General features: G+C 46.3%; 1 protein-coding gene and 1 long non-coding RNA gene across 6 annotated transcripts in view; one reads left to right on the top strand and one right to left on the bottom strand.

The window, feature by feature from the left end:
• RAD54L (RAD54 like) overlaps window positions 1–16,984 on the top strand; it is a 30,860-nt gene that overhangs the window by 13,443 nt on the left and 433 nt on the right. For 4 of the 5 annotated variants that reach the window (XM_054666598.2, XM_063781185.1, XM_513146.7 and 1 more), the window contains 10 exons: window positions 208–332; window positions 6,407–6,557; window positions 9,613–9,739; window positions 11,409–11,483; window positions 11,615–11,745; window positions 12,298–12,408; window positions 12,566–12,689; window positions 13,079–13,157; window positions 13,482–13,661; window positions 16,762–16,925. In XM_054666598.2, coding sequence (XP_054522573.1) covers window positions 208–332; window positions 6,407–6,557; window positions 9,613–9,739; window positions 11,409–11,483; window positions 11,615–11,745; window positions 12,298–12,408; window positions 12,566–12,689; window positions 13,079–13,157; window positions 13,482–13,661; window positions 16,762–16,925 — 1,267 coding nt within the window. Of the gene's footprint in view, window positions 1–207; window positions 333–6,406; window positions 6,558–9,612; window positions 9,740–11,408; window positions 11,484–11,614; window positions 11,746–12,297; window positions 12,409–12,535; window positions 12,690–13,078; window positions 13,158–13,481; window positions 13,662–16,761; window positions 16,926–16,984 lie in introns of all 5 variants that reach the window. The other variant, XM_016962213.4, reaches the window with a different exon arrangement.
• LOC134807079 (uncharacterized) lies at window positions 21–6,625 on the bottom strand. Its single transcript, XR_010146720.1, has 2 exons — window positions 6,443–6,625; window positions 21–351 (listed from the first exon to the last, which is right to left on the bottom strand). It is a non-coding gene; the product is annotated as an uncharacterized LOC134807079 (long non-coding RNA).

Below are 16,984 nucleotides of genomic sequence, written 5' to 3'. Positions count from 1 at the left end.
TCTCCTGCACAGCCTGCTGCTTTCTTACGTGTATGCTCATTTATGGCCAGGGTGGAGGGCAATGCAGGGGTAGAAGAAAAGAGAATTTCCATTGAAAATAGTTGAAGTGGAGTCAGTTGTTTCCAGGCTAAATTAAAGAACTGTCTAATTGTTTTTTTTTTTTTCAAAAGATTCTGAATTGTTCCCTTGACACCTTTTCTGTTGTAGAAGGATTCATGAACCAGCGTGGAGCCAGGGTGTCTTCTCCCATCCTCATCATTTCCTATGAGACCTTCCGCCTTCATGTTGGAGTCCTCCAGAAAGGAAGTGTTGGTCTGGTCATATGTGACGAGGTACTTGACTCTCAGCAGTCTGGGTGGTAGGAGAAAATCTGTCAAAATCTCTTCACTGAGTATTGCCTTCCAAGGGCTGTGCTAGTCACTGGGGAATGCTGAAGACAGGATGCTGCCTTGGAGACAAGTGACAGGGAGAGCCTGTGATACCAAAATACAAGATACTGTCTGCCAAAAGAGGGCTGAAACAATGCTTAGAACCCTGAGGAGAGTGAGATACTGGGGGCTGATTGGCTTTGTTGCCTCCGGATAGTATTCCTAGACTAAAGAAGGACCTTGAAGGGTGGGTGGCAATGTTTAGAGGATATAAACCAGAAAGTGTCTGAGACAAGTCTCAATTTAGAGATTTATTTTGCCAAGGTTGAGGATGCTCTGGGGAAAAAGAGACACAAGCCAAAGTAGGATCTGCAGCCTGTACTTTTTCCAAAGAGGTTTTTGAGGACTTCAATATTTAAAGGGGGGCTGGCCACGATGATTCACGCCTGTAATCCCAGCACTTTTTGAGAGGCTGAGGTGAGTGGATCACTTGAGCCCAGGAGTTTGGGACCAGCCTGGGCAATATGGTGAAACCCCACCTCTACTTAAAAAAGATAAAAATAGTCAGGTTTGGTGGTGCACCTGTAGTCCCAGCTACTCAGGAGGCTGAGGTGGGAGAATCAGCTGAGCCCGGGAAGTAAGCTGAGATTGCGCCACTGCACTCCATCCTGGGTGATGGGGTGTGAAACCCTGTCTCAAAACACACATATGACCGGGCGCGGTGGCTCACACCTGTAATCCCAGCACTTTGGGAGGCTGAGGCGGGCGGATCATGAGGTCAGGAGTTTGAGACCAGCCAAGATGGTGAAACCGTGTCTCTACTAAAACTACAAAAATTAGCCGAGCGTGGTCGTGGGTGCCTGTAATCCCAGCTACTCAGGAGGCTGAGGCAGGAGAATCTCTTGAACCCGGGAGGCGGAGGTTGCAATGAGCCTAGATAATGCCACTGCACTCTAGCCTGGGTGACAGAGCAAGACTCTGTCTCAAAAAAACAAAATAAAAACCAAAAAACACACATATACACAGACACACATGACCCTTTCTCAAAAAACAACAACACACAAATATGCATAAAGGGGCAAGAGCAGGCAGGAGGGAAAGAGGAGCCATCAGTTATGCATTCAGCTCAATAAATCTGCATTTTACATACAGTTAAGTAAATAAAGAGTAGAGGAAGAAGTCAAATACACATTTGTCTGGGAGGGAGGATTTCTAGTCTTGTCTTTGTCCCCTGCTTGTAAAGATGAGCTGTTTTTTTACATTGTCGGGGTGAGGGAGGCCACCTGGGGAGAGGCATGGCATTCTATCTGCGGCTATCTGTTTAGGAACAAAAGGAAAGACATTTTTTTGCTTGACTAGTTCCCAAGCTTAGCTTTTCCCTTTGGCATAGTTTGGGGTCCTGAGATTTTGTTTTCCTTTCACAGGGAACAGGTTCTAGAGTTAGAGACCTTTATTTGTATCCTGGCTCTGCCACTGACCAGCAGTGTGACCTTCAACAAGTTACTTTATCAGCTGAACCTCTGTTTCTACATCAGTAAAATGGGGTGATAATATCTGCCTCATAGGATTATTGTGAGGATTAAATGAAATTATTAAGAAAAAGCTCTTATCGCAGTGCCTGGTATGTCATAAGGCCTTGGCAAACGTAAGCTCTTGGTGGTTATTCCAGGCTGGGGGTACTTGCAAGAACAAAAGCAGAGATAAGAAAGGCCATAGACCTTGTAGTAGTAGTTTGTGTTGACTTCTTGTTTCTTGTTTCTGGAACTAAGGGAATATGGCCGTAGTTACTTCCTGGCCTTTTCCAGTATGTGTGAATGGCAATAGACAGGCTAGTACTTAGGAAGCAGTGAGGGTGGCTGGGAGCTTCCTACTATAGAGAATTTCCCAGGACTTCCCAGTGGGCTTGGCGACCCTGAGGCTATAGTCATTGTTTGCAACTTCTTGGGAGAGTTAACCTCCTTTGTATACCCCAGAGGTTCTAGTGGAGAGGTGGCTGAAAGACTTGGCCCTATCTGTCAACCAGTTGTCAGGCTAGGCTCAGCTCTGGGTACTGTAGATTAGCCCAGTTGTCTGAGGAACTTCAGAGAGGGGACAGAGGGAAAAAGCTTGCTTTTGGGTACCATGCTTTCTAGTTGTGAGCTATTTTCTGGTCAGTCATTGGCGGGTCTTCAAACTCCCAACTTCCTGGTAGGAGTAGGGAACTTACCAGGTTGAGGTGAGGTATGCATGTTACTGCCCTGTGGTTCAAGGCCCTGACATCTGCTTCATCACTGTGGAGGGGGACTATGCCAGGAGCCAGGTCCAAAGCATTGTGGGAGAGGAAGGCAGGCTGTAGCTGTTGAGCCTTTGAGGATTAGGGAGCATCTAAATTTTTTTCTACTTTTTGTTTTTTTTTGAGACAAGGGTCTTGTTCTGTTGCCCAGATGGAGTGCAGTCACGTGATCTTGGCTCACCGCAACCTCTGCCTCCCATATTTAAGTAATTCTCCTGCCTCAGCCACCGAGTAGCTGATATTACAGGCGTGCACCACCACTCTGGCTAATTTTTGTATTTTTAGTAGAGACGGGGTTTCACCATGTTGGCCAGGCTGGTCTCGAACTCCTGGCCCCAAATAATCTGCGGCCTTGGCCTCCCAAAGTGCTGGGATTACAGGTTTGAGCCATTGTGCCCAGCCTTTTTCTACTCCTTAGTGTTTTTTTCTTCCCCACTCTGTCCTGTTTTATGAGCTGACTCTGTGCAGGGCACAAGGGATGAGGCTGCCTCTTATCACACTGCAGCCCCTTGGCTGTTTACCTTTCTACTTGTTTACCTTTTATTTTGTCAACTGTCAGAGATCTGAGGAACCAAAAGTCCTGAAAAGATGGTCATCTTACTCCGGGGAAGGAGAGGGTTTGTCCTGTTCAGACCCTGGAAAGGGAAGGTGCCATTTCAGGCTTTCATGTTCTCAGCTCCCACAGCATCTTCCTCCCAGCTAACGCTTTTCTCTGGAACACAGTTTTTCATAATAACTTCTATGTACAAAACCTTTGATCCTCAATCAAAAGACACGGGATCAGCTCTGGCTTTGCCACTTACAAGCGTGACTTTCCCCAGATGAGACTGCTCTGAGATTGTTTCTTCATCTGTAGAGTGGGTGGCACATGGGCTACTTGAAAGGGATATGATCCAGATCAAGAGAGGATATATGGGAGCACTTTGTACAAGTGTATAAATAGCAGAGGGATTGACCTCATCGTCATCTCAATCTTAAAGATTAGGAGACAAACTCAGGGAAGTGCGTAGTGACTTGCCCAGGTTCTCCTAGCGAGTACATAGTAAGCTGGAATGTGAATGCAGGTGTGAGATTCCAAGTCGTGGCTCTTTTTCCTATCCCTCTCTGCCTTGGATGCTTGGTGCAGGAAGAAGCTTGCCTTGGGTATGGAAGGGTTGTCCCTGTGCTCCTCATTGAGACCCATGTGGATCCTTAGTGACTGGTCCAATAGGGAGCTGGGGTTGGCTTTTTCTTTTGCAGAGACAGGATAGTGTGGCAGCCCATTTCATTCGCTGGGTTATTTATTAAGTGCCTTTTATGTGTCAAGCCCTGGAGATCTCACAATGCTGTCCCTCAGGGAGCTTCAGTTTAGAAGATCTAATTGTTGGTGTCCATTTCCCCTGGACCTGTTGGGTAATTTCCTCTGACTTTCAAGTCTCATTTCCCTCTTCAGTTCAGAAGTCTAAGGCTTTTTTTAGGGCTAGTACTTGGAGCCTCTAATAATTTTTTTTTTCTTAATTAAATTTCTAGGCCAAATGCGGTGGCTTACATCTGTAATCCCAGGACTTTGAAAGGCTGAGGCGGGCGGATCACTTGAGGTCAGGATTTCAAGACTAGCCTGGCCAACATGGTGAAACCCTGTTTCTACTAAAAATACAAAAGTTAGCCCGGCATAGTAACACATGCCTGTAATACCAGCAACTCAGGAAGCTGAGGCACAAGAATTGCTTGAACTGGGGAGGCAGGCACATGCCACCACACCCAGCTAATTTTTGTATTTTTAGTAGAGACAGGGTTTCACCATGTTGGCCAGGCTGGACGCAAACTCCTGACCTCAGGTGATCCACCTGCCTTAACTTCCCAAAGTGCTAGGATTACAGGCATGAGCCACCATGCCCCGTTGGTTTATTTAATCTTTAATAGCAACATTGGTCATTATTTCATTCTTTCATTCAACTAATATTCACTGAGCTTTGTCCTATACACTGAAATTATACAGGCGAATCTGACATAGTCTCTGCCTTAAGAAATCCTAGTCTCTGCCTAGTTGAGAAGATAAAGTACAGTAGAGTGTGATTAGTACTCTAGTATATATATTATGGATGAGGGCAGAGTGGTACAGTGTCCAGACTCAGAGTCATACAGACCTGAGTTCAAATCCCAGCTCTGCTACTTTCTACCGGCATGATTTTGGATAACTGTTTACCTCTCTGAATCTTAGTTTCTTCATCTCTAAAATGGATAATACAATTTCCATTCGTGTGGATTACAGAACAGAATACAGGTAAAGTGTTTAGTTAGTACCATGCCTACCACATTAAACGGGTTCACTAAATAGTAGCAGCCATTATGTATATAGTGCCACAGGAGCACAGAGTTGAGAGAGACAAGCAGCCTGCAGTCACTGAGGAAGGCTTTGCATAGGAGGTGACATCTGAGGAACTTGCCTGTGGAAAAGAGCTCTAGGCAGAGGGGTGGCATGGGCAAAGAGACATAAGGAAATCCAGCATTAGGAGTGACAAGGTCAGGATTCCTGGACTGTGACAAGCTTGGAGAGTGTCAGAGAAGTTCACTGGGGCCTCATTGAGAAGGGCTTTGAATGCTAAGCTAGTGAGCTTAAAGAGCTTGGACTTGATGCTATAGATGGAAGAGTCAGTGAAGGGTCTGCGTTTAATTGCGTTGTCAAAGCCTGACCCAAGGGAGCAAGACTGATTGCTGATTCTTGGTTGAGTGGTTGAGTTTTGTGTGCCTTCCCCAGTATGGGGCTGGATGTAGAAAAGGTATGGGCCTAATCTTGCCCATGTAGTTCTTGGAGAAAGAGGGAAGGTTGTCCTTTATGATTTTCTTGAAAAAGGCTTAAAAGAAGTAGTAGAGGTGTGGAGAGAATGGGAGGACAGGACAGGGAGAATAGGGATTGGGGAAGAGATGTGAAGGGAAGCAGAGGGAAGCTCTTTAGCTCTACTAGCTGTGAGGATTCTGGTGGGACATGGAGCCTGGTCCAAGTCCCTTTAACACTGATGGCCCAGACAAGGCCTGGAGTCTAATACAGAAGGCGTCTGGCTCAGAAGGTTCTGAGTTGGGTAGGCTGATGTGGAGGGGAGGACTCCCTGAAAGCATGGGTTTGTCATATGTCCACATGATCTCTGAAGAGTATAGGTGGGCTGCCAAGGCTCTGGAGGTGGGGCAGGGAAAGGGATGGAAAGGAACAGAGGGAATCTTTGCTTTATGGGTATAGCACTGGTCTGGAAACAGGAAGTCTGTCTTTTGAGCCTAATATTCTCCATAGTTAAGTGGGTGAACCCTCTCTCATGCTGCCCCCTGCCTAGTTCCCAAGGCCCTAGAACCTGTAATGTTTTTGTTTTTTGTTGAGACAGTTTCTCACTATGTCACTATAGTGGTGGCATATGCCTGTAGTCCCAGCTACTCAGGAGACTGAGGTGGGAGGATTGCAGTGCACTCACGGCTCACTGAAGCCTCAACCTCCTGGACTCAAGCGATCTTCCCATCTCAGCCTCCCAAGTAGCTGGGGCTATGGGTGTAAGCTACTATGCCCAGCTAATTTTTGTATGTTTTGTAGAGATGGGGTTTCATCACATTGGCCAGGCTGGTCTGGAACTCCTGGGCTCAAGTGATCCGCCTGTCTCGGCCTCCCAAAGTGCTGGGATTACAGGCATGAGCCACGGCGCCCGGCCTGGAATGTTTTTGACTCCTCTTTTCCTGTCTACATGAGACTTTGCTACCGTATAGGGAATGCCACATTGCGCTCTGAATAAGGATTCTCTTGCAGGGACACAGGCTCAAGAACTCTGAGAATCAGACTTACCAAGCCCTGGACAGCTTGAACACCAGCCGGCGGGTGCTCATCTCCGGAACTCCCATCCAGAATGATCTGCTTGAGTATTTCAGCTTGGTACATTTTGTTAATTCCGGCATCCTAGGTAAGAATCTAGCCTTGTTTGCCACATCAGAGAGGAGCCCTGCCTTGTCTTTGGGAGTATAACTCCAGCTGAGGAGAGAAAGAAGAGAATGCTAGTTATATGTGGGTCACTAGGCATTCTTGTAGGAAGGCTTCTCTTGTCAGGGAGTAGCAAAGCCATTGGGAGGACTTGGATCTGCTGAGCAACTCAGCAAAGCCCATGTTGGCCATTTTTCCATTGCAGAGGTGGCAGGGGCTATACAGGGAGTGGTGTCATGATGAGCTGAGGGTGGAATTATTATTTTTGTTCCTCAGATCCTAGCTCCCTTACAAGAGTTTTGGCCTCAGAGCAAGCTCTGTCTTGGGCAGACGTATGTGTTTTAAAAATCATTTTAACCATTTTTAAATGTAACAATTCAGTGGTATTAAGTACATTCACTTTGTGCAACCATCACCATCATCCATCTTCAGATTTTTTTTTTTCTATTTGCTAAGCTTAAAATCTACCCAATAACTCCTCTCCCCTCCCCTCCCAGTGCTTTGAGAGGCTGGGGTGGGAAGATCACTTGAGGCCAGTTCAAGTCCAGCCTGGGCAACATAGTGAGACCTCGTCTCTACAAAATAAGAAAATTAGCTGGGTGTGGTGGTGTGTGCTGGTGTTCCTAGCTATTCAGGAGGCTGTGATCATGCCACTGCACTCTAGCCTGGGCAACAGAGCAAGGCCCTGTCTCTAAAATAGTAATAATAATAAAAACTCCTCATTCCTCCCTCCCCTAATCCCTGGCAACCACACATATATTTGTGAAAGGGTGTGTTAGTGTCACCCCAACTTGCCAGTGCTCAAGAGTAGGCAGAGAACCTGCTGAGTGGCAAGATTATGACCAAGTGAACACATTTGTGTAACCACCATCAGATGAATTACTAACACTCTCTCAGCAGCCCCTTTTCTAATCACTATCCTCTCCTTTTGTCCCGGCAGCAAACTCCTTCCTGACACTATAGGTTGGTTTTGCCTATTTTTGAATTTATGTTAATGAAATCATATAGTATGTATTCCTTTACATCTGGTTTCTTTTGTTCAACATTATGTTTATAAAGTTTATCCACATTATGTGTAGCAGTAGTTTGTTCATTTTCATAATTGCATACTATTCCATGTTATGAGTACACTAGAATTTATTCTACTGGTTTGGTTTTGTTTGTTGAGACAGAGTCTCTGTTGCCCAGGCTGGAGTACAGTGTTGCAGTCATAGCTCACTGTACCCTCAACTTCCTGGGCTCAAGCAATCCTCCCACTTTGGCCTCCTGAGTAGCTGGGACTACAGGCATATGCCACCACTATTGGCTAACTTTTAAATTTTTTATAGAGATGGGGTCTCATATGTTGCTCAGGCTGGTCTTGAATTCCTGGGTTCAAATGATTCTCTTGCATCAGCCTCCCAAACTGCTGGAATTATGGGCATGAGCCCCTATGCCTGGCTTCCATCTTTTTCTGTTTGGATATCTGGTTCACCCTACATCATATATTGAAAAAACTGTTCTTTCCCCCATTGCTTTGCAGTGCTACCTTCTTCATAAATCAAATGTTCATATATGTGTTGCTCTATTTATGGACTCTATTCTATTCCTCTGGTCTGTTTGTCTCCTTATGTCAGTACTTCTCTGCTTTATTTACTGTGGCCTAATAAGTCTTGATATCCATTAGTGTGAATATTCCAACTATAGTCTTTTTTTTTTTTTTTTGACACAGGGTCTCGCTTTGTCACCCAGGCTGGAATGCAGTGGTGAGATCATGGCTCACTGCAGCCTTAACTTCCGGGCTCTAGTGATCCTCCTGCCTCAGCCTCCTGAGTAGCTGGGACAACAGGCACACACCATCATGCCTGGCTAATTTTTGTATTTTGGGTAGAGGTGGGGTTTTGCCATGTTGCCCAGGCTGGTCTTGAACTCTTGAGCTCAAGCAATCTGCTCAGCCTCCAACTATATTCTTACTCCTTAACATTGTCCTAGATATTCTTGGCCCTTTGCATTCCCATGTAAATTTTGGAATCAACTTGTCAATTTATACACCTACTGCCTGCCATACCCACCAAAAAACTCTAACTGGATTTTAATTGGGCTGTATTGAAACAGATAAATTCTGAAAGATCTTTCATTTTTATAATACGGAACCTTCCAATATATTAATATGATCTGTCTCTCAACTTGTTTAGGTCATCTTTAATTTCTCTCAATGTGGCCAGGTGTGGTGGCTCACAACTGTAATCCCAGCACTTTGGGAGACCAAGGCGGGAGGGTACCTTGAGCCCAGGAGTTCAAGACCAGCCTGGGCAACATGGCAAAATCTCATCTCTACAAAAAAAATACAAAAGTTAGCTGAGTGTGGTGGCATGTGCCTGTAGTCCCAGCTACTTGGGAGGTTGAGGCTGTGGTGAGCCATGATTGCCCCATTGCATTCCAGCCTGGGCGACAGGGAGAGAACCTGTCTCAAAAAAAAAAAAATTGGCCGGGCACGGTGGCTCATGCCTGTAATCCCAGCACTTTGGGAGGCTGAGGCGGGCAGATCGCGAGATCAGGAGTTCGAGACCAGTGTGGCCAACATGGTGAAACCCTGTCTCTACTAGAAATACAAAAATTACCCGGGCACGGAGCGGGGGTGCCTGTAATCCCAACTACTCGGGAGGCTGAGGCAGGAGAATTGCCTGAACCTGGGAGGCAGAGGTTGCAGTGAGCCGAGATTGCACTCCAGCCTGGGTGACAGAGCAAGACTCCATTGCAGGAAAAGAAAAAAAAAATCCACTCTGGCCATGTTTGTCTTTTTAGTGGACTATTCAATCCATTTACATTTACTCTAAGTAATTATATATTTGGATTTTAACCTGTCATCTCACTTTTGGCCTTTCAAGTCTTCACTGCTTTGATACCTCTCTGATCTGTTAAACAGAAATTGGCCTATATTTTGTTTAGCCTTGTTCTTGGTAGGAAGCTGGTTTGTGAGAAGGTAGTCTGCCATCACTAGCTGTGGGAAAATCATTCCTTTTCCACATTCTTCTGTTTTCCTTCTCTCCTGTGTTTAGGGACTGCCCATGAATTCAAGAAGCATTTTGAATTGCCAATTTTGAAGGGTCGAGACGCTGCTGCTAGTGAGGCAGACAGGCAGCTAGGAGAGGAGCGGCTGCGGGAGCTCACCAGCATTGTGAATAGGTAATGACCTTAAGCGAAGTCATTAGAATTGCCTCCCAAACCATCCATGGCCAATCCCTTGGGGGCTTTGCCTCTCTAGAGCCCTCAAAGGCTGGGATTCTAGGAAGGGAGTGGGATCTGTGTCCTAACTATGGCCACTGAATAAACAAGGGAGTCTTGGAGGTGAAGTGCCTGCTTTCTTTCTGGCTTGGGCTCTGTGGTCTGGTTTTGGTCTGTTTATCAGCCTGCTGAGGAAGCTTTTCTCTGATGCTGCTGGACTTCTTGAGCAAAGTATACCTTGGAGCATTACTAGTATTTCAGAAGCTTCCTGTCAGTTGGTCTCAGACCCGAAACATTAGGCTTCTCTTCCCAGGCCCCATAGTCATTCTGTGACAGGTAGGAGAAGATCTGAAAGGTGGTTGTGGCTCCCAGGCTAAGGGGACTGACTTTTTCATGGGAGTTACATAACCCAGAGGGTAGGCACATTCTGGACTCCTTTGTCCAGAGGTGGTATGCACACTTGATAGGTTACATTCTAAAGAGTCCTCCTGCCCTTCCCAACAACTGCCTGGCTACCTGGCTACCTCTCCCTACCAATTTTAGATGGCAGGACGGGCATGGTGGCTCACGCCTATAATCCCACCACTTTGGGAAGCTGAGGCGAGTGGATCACTTGAGGTAAGGAGTTCGAGACCAGCCTGGCCAACATGGGGAAACTCCCATCTCTACTAAAAATACAGAAATTAGCTGGGTGTGGTTGGGGTGCACCTGTAGTCCCAGTTACTCTGGAGGGAGAGGCTGGAGAATCGCTTGAACTTGAGAGGCGGAGGTTGGAGTGAGCTGAGCTGCGCCACTGCACCCCAGCCTGGGTGACAGAGCAAGACTCCGTCTCAAAAAAAAAAAATTAGATGGCAGGAAGAAGAATTGGTGTTTTCTTAAGATCTGCTTCTTAGGTGCCTGATACCTATCCTTCCTAGTCTTCCCAGGAGGTCTATGCTTAATTTCATTTAGCCTGGGGCCATGTAGCAGCGGGCATTTGGACAAATGCAAGCAGAAACTCCCCTAAGGACTTAGTAATTTACAACTTGCTTTTCCTGTTAGAGCTCCTGTATCAATGGGAAGCCTCAGTCTTCTCTTGAAGACTAGGCAACCTATTGAAGGGGAAGAGAAAGTGCTGCCTGTCTAAGCTAGCATGTTTGGAAGGTCTCTGTTCCCACAATTGAGACCCTGATACAGATGTGTTTGACATAGGTCTGATGACTTTTTTTTTTTTTTTTTTTTTTTGAGATGGAGTCTCGCTCTTGTTGCCCAGGCTGGAATGCAATGGGGCGATCTCGGCTCACTGCAACCTCCACCTCCTGGGTTCAAATGATTCTCCTGCCTCAGCTTCCCGAGTAGCTGGGTTTACAGGTGCCTGCCACCACGCTTGGCTAATTTTCGTATTTTTAGTAGAGATGGGGTTTCTCCATTTTGGCCAGGCTGGTCTTGAACTCCTGACCACAGGTGATCCGCCCGCCTCAGCTTCCCAAAGTGCTGGGATTACTGGCGTGAGCCACTGCGCCTGGCCGAGTCTCTGACATTTAATACTGTAAAAGAGGGCTAGCCTTGGTCCTTTGGGTGGTAGCTTTTATTCCAGTAGTTAGCATGGCAATTTTACCAGCCTCTTGCCTTTTTATCCTGTTTTCTCTAGATGCCTGATACGGAGGACTTCTGATATCCTTTCTAAATATCTACCTGTGAAGATTGAGCAGGTCGTTTGTTGTAGGTACTGAACTCAACTGAAAGATGTGGAGTGGGTCAAAGCCTAGCTCCTGAAGCATGGCTGGGCTCTCAAGGTGTTCTCAGAGGGCAGGAGGGTGGTCTAGCTTTTTCCACTGACCCAGCTGCCTTTTTTAGGCTGACACCCCTTCAGACTGAGTTATACAAGAGGTTTCTGAGACAAGCCAAACCGGCAGAAGAATTGCTTGAGGGCAAGATGAGTGTGTCTTCCCTTTCTTCCATCACCTCGCTAAAGAAGCTTTGTAATCGTGAGTTGGGCTTGTGTCCTGGTGTCCTCTGTGAGAGTGAGCAAGGGAGGGTAGGTTCCTGTAGTGGCCTGGCAACCCTCGCTAAAACTCGTCCAGAGTCATCCTCATAGAGGCCACATGTGATTCCAACCCTACCCAAGGCATGAACCCTGCATTGTGGAGTCTGTTTACCAGACCCTTTGCTTTGGAAAATTGAACTCATCTTCTGTCCAGCCCATGCTTGATGACCTGGGATGTGTCGACTGTTTGTGAGTGCCTGCCTGTACACATGCTCATATACAATGTTGGGCAGGAGGAAAAATAACAAAGAAACCTTGCCTGCTCTGTTATAGCTCCCTTCTTGTTGGGAGAACACATTAGTGAGTGACATTGTCCATCCATCGTCCCAGATGGCACCGACTATATCCTGTTGGAATTTGGTAGGATGAAGATCAAGCAAGTCTGATGTTGAGGAAGGCCTTTTGGGCTAGGCTTCTAGAGGGAGTTCTAGTGAACACTGAAGTGGAAACTTCAGAAAGCAAAGTATCTGGGTTTGGTTTTGTTTTCTCCCAGATCCAGCTCTAATCCATGATAAGTGTGTGGAAGAGGAGGATGGCTTTGTGGGTGCCTTGGACCTCTTCCCTCCTGGTTACAGCTCTAAGGCCCTGGAGCCCCAGCTGTCAGGTGACCCTTTTCCTACCAGTATTTGGGCTTCTCTAGGAGGAGGGTGGGAGATTTTTTTTGTGCTAGGGCTGTCCTGTTTCAAGGCAGGATATCAAGAGTAAGAAGCCTGGGCCATTGGGACAGCCAGTAGGGGACTGCTGGTTGCTGCTCTTCCCAGGTAAGATGCTGGTCCTGGATTATATTCTGGCGGTGACCCGAAGCCGTAGCAGTGACAAAGTAGTGCTGGTGTCGAATTACACCCAGACTTTGGATCTCTTTGAGAAGCTGTGCCGTGCCCGAAGGTAGGGAAGATCCTAACCAGGATGCCAAAGGGGGATAAACCCCTCCCCTACTGTCTGTCTAGTTCTGATTTGTGGATGTGGGCCAAGATCTGGGCACATAAGGGCTTTCCCTGGAGATATCTTCCCTTATTGCTATGATGGCCCCAGCTCTATCTCCAAGTAGAAGATCCCCTAGTCCTTCAGGTACTCCCTTAGGAAAGAGTCTTGGCCTCTAGCTCCCTGCCCCTGCCTTTGGGAGCTTAGGGCCTCAAGCATGGTTATTTCAGTCCCTTCAGTGGCTCTCCAAGGGACTCTGCTTTCTTGGGTCTTTTTAAAAAATTTTTTATTTTTAAATTTTTTCCCCCTAATCATTGAAGCTTTATTTTCTTGGGTCTTGAATCCCCCTTCAGGTACTTATACGTCCGCCTGGATGGCACGATGTCCATTAAGAAGCGAGCCAAGGTTGTAGAACGCTTCAATAGTCCATCGGTAAATGCACATCCCTGTCCCCACACCACCAATGCAGTATCATCAGAATTAAGGAATGATAGAGAAGCTATAAGGGGTTACCTTGATTTTTTTTTTTTTTTTTAATTCCCCTAGTGGATATAGTAGGATTTGTCTGGTTGGTGATGGCTGGGCTGGAAACTGACTGTGCGTGTTGGGATTGGCTGGCTGGTGAGCAGATAAACTGGTGGTTTTCACAATTGGTACTGAGTAGTATAGAGGCATGAGGGAGGAGCTGGTTGGGCTGAGCAGGATCCCAGTTTAAGCTATAAGAGGTTCCTTTTCTCCTGTTTCTTCTCTTTCCAGAGCCCTGACTTTGTCTTCATGCTGAGCAGCAAAGCTGGGGGCTGTGGCCTCAATCTCATTGGGGCTAACCGGCTGGTCATGTTTGACCCTGACTGGAACCCAGCCAATGATGAACAAGCCATGGCCCGGGTCTGGCGAGATGGTCAAAAGAAGACTTGCTATATCTACCGCCTGCTGTCTGTAAGGATGGTGATAGTAGTCATAGTAGGGGTGGGTCATGGAACGAGATCTTCAGGACCATCTTGTTCCTTAGTGCCTCTCTTTGGCCTTTCTGCCTCTAGCAGTAGCCAAGCTATGGGCCCAGAAGTGAGTCCTTTATTCTTCTGTTCTCCCTCCCCTTCTCTCCACCCCATTCCCTCAAACCATTCTTACTGTGCCATCTGGACACCTGTTCAGTACATCCTTTTCACAGGACACCTGCTTCCCTCATACATGATTTCTGCTGTGTCACTGGCCTTGTAGTCTTCTCTCATCCCCTGTCCTATTTGCATTCTCCAAGTTATAAATTATCACCTTCAGACCATCCGTCCCATAGTTCCTCTCTTGCAGCTTATGTCGTTGGACTTGACTACACTCTTTTCTTCCTTGCTGCAGTCCTCTATCCTCTGCTATATTCCTAATTCATTGATGACTTTGGACATTAGCTCAGCCTTCATTTCTTTCCCAAATCCAGCAATCATACTGGCTGACGTTGAGGACCATGTGGTTATCCAGCACTCTGGCCTTCATGTTTCCTTGACCTCATCTCAACCCCGCTTCGTCTAATTATTCCTAAGATCACACCGTGGAACTTGTTAGAACCCAGAACCTTAATAACTGTCATTCTACTTTCACTTCTTGTCCTCCTAGCTTTCACATACCTGCTGTATCTGCTTTAGCCTAATGTTCCTGTAGCCTCTCCCCTTCTCACCCTCCCACTCATCTGGCTTGACTTCCTTGTTTATTTAGCCCAGTCTTCACTGTGCATCCTTTCAGCTACTCTTTTCCCAATACCCATTCCAGTTGGATTATCTGAGCTGTTTTCAGCTTCTACACCAGCTACATTGCATTTACATGTTGGTACTACCACAAATTCATGTTCTCTTTTTGAGGTGGGCCATATCTCATTTCCTTCAACCATTTCAAGCATCTACCATTTCTCTCAAATTTCCTACCTAACTCATCTTCTTTCTACTCACTCATCAGACTCCTTATACCACTGAACCTACCTTCAAATATACTACTGAATTCCTAATTGCCAAAACAGGAGACTATGGATTTTTCCTCTTTGTGTATCTCACACTGTTGACTACTAATCCCTTAAAAAATGCTCTTCTAGGCTGGGTGCTGGAGGATCACTTGAGGCTAGGAGTTCGAGGCTATAGTGAGCTAGGATTGTGCCACTCTAGCCTGGGTGACAGAACAGGATCCCGTCTTAAAAAAAAAAAAATTTTTTTTTCTCGTCTTTGGAAACTCCACTCTGGTTCTTCTACCTCTCTGATTACTCATTATACTGACAAATCTCTAACTATAAAATTTTAGCCCAGATCTCTTACCTGAGCTCTAAATCCCTATTTCCACCACTTAATCTACATTTCCACTTAGATTTCTAATGAGCACTTTAGAAGTATCATGACTAAACTCATTCCCCTTCCTTCTGATTGATTAACTGATTGATTTTGAGACACTTTCTTTCTGTTGCCTAAGCTGGAGTATAGTGGCACGATCATGGACCACTGCAGCTTCAACCTCCCACCTCAACCCCCTGAAGTAGCTGGGGCTACAGGTGTGTGCCACCACACCCGGATAACTTTTTTTCTTTATTTTTTGTAGAGAAGGGGTCTTGCTATGTTGCCTAGGCTGGTCTCGAACATCTGGACTCAAGCGATCCACCTTGGCCTTCCCAAGTGCTGGGATTAACGGCATAAGCCACCACACCTGGCTCCCCTTCTGAATGTTGTTCTTAATGGCTCCATTATCCACCCAACCCAAAACTGGGAATAATCTTACTGGACTATTCTTTTCTCCTAATAACCAGATTCCCACCAGTTTTCACTGATTTTTACCTTCTTGAAATTTCCTTAATCTAACCTTGCTCTCCAAGCCCTCCTGAGGTCATGGTCATCTGTCACTTGGATATTGCAGCAGCTTCCTAATTGTTTACTTCTGTCTTATCCCAACCCATTGTTCACATACTGCTTCCAGAAGGAGCTTTCCAAAAATTCAGATTTTATTTTTCGTCTCTTCAAAGACAAGATTAAGGCCTTCAGCATGGCATCCAAGGTTTGTTTTTTGTTTTTTGAGATAGAGTCTTGCTCTTGCTGCCCAGGCTGGAGTGCAATGGCACCATCTCGGCTCACTGCAACCTCTGCCTCCCGGGTTCAAGCGATTCTCCTGCTTCTCCTGAGTAGCTGGGATTACAGGTGCCCACCACCACCCCTGGCTAATTTTTGTATTTTTAGTAGAGACAGGGTTTTGCCATGTTGGTCAGGCTGGTCTCGAACTCCTGACTTTGTGATCTGCCTGCCTCGGCCTCCAAAATTGCAGGGATTACAGGCGTGAGCCACCGTGCCTGTCCCCAAGGTTCTTTAATGTGGCCTCTGCTGACTTCCCAGTCTCAGCTCTTACTACACTCCCACCAACCTCTAGTTAGCCTGAACTACTCACAGTCCTCCAATAGGCCAGTAGTATTCCTTTGTTCCTATGCTGGGAATACCTTTCTTTGTGTCTTTTCTTACAAACCATCTACTCATTTTCAAGATTGAGCTCAAGGATAGAGTTTCAAGTTTTCAATACTGTTCTACTCTACCATCCTTATGGACTCGCAGTTACCCTGTACAGATTTCTATCATTGTATCAGCTGTTTAAATGTTTGTCTAGGAGCTAAAGGATAGGGGATATATATGATTCTTTTTTGTATCCTAATGTCAGCACAGGGTCTGGAATAGAATAGATACCTAAATGATATTTATTGAATGAGTTAGAGTTGGGCTTGGTGCAGAAATCTGAAGCTGCAGCAGACAAACCTCAGTTCACCCTGACGGGATTTAGCCAGGCCCTGGGACCCTTCATTAGTATAGAAAGTAGCCTGGGTGGGCAGACTATTCATGTCATGTTCTCAGGAGACAGACTGGGAAAATGGACCTCAGCTGAGTAGAGATAATGTTCTGGGACTCATACTTTTTATTCATCTCCTCTTCTCAGGTAGCTGTAGTTTCAACCCTTTGGTTTTCCTGCTCCCTTTTTATGAGGATGGCTAAGCGCTGTATCTTTTGACATTCCCCCACCTCCTCTTCCCCAGGCAGGGACCATTGAGGAGAAGATCTTCCAGCGTCAGAGCCACAAGAAGGCACTGAGCAGCTGTGTGGTGGATGAGGAGCAGGATGTAGAGCGCCACTTCTCTCTGGGCGAGTTGAAGGAGCTGTTTATCCTGGATGAAGCTAGCCTCAGTGACACACATGACAGGTGGGGAAGTGCCCTAACCATTATCTCTAAGCTACCCACACAGTAGGGAGATGGGATCT

The sequence above is a fragment of the Pan troglodytes genome, chromosome 1 (assembly GCF_028858775.2).
Source record: "Pan troglodytes isolate AG18354 chromosome 1, NHGRI_mPanTro3-v2.0_pri, whole genome shotgun sequence".
Taxonomy (NCBI): Eukaryota; Metazoa; Chordata; class Mammalia; order Primates; family Hominidae; genus Pan; species Pan troglodytes.
This window is presented reverse-complemented; position numbering and strand designations above follow the sequence as displayed.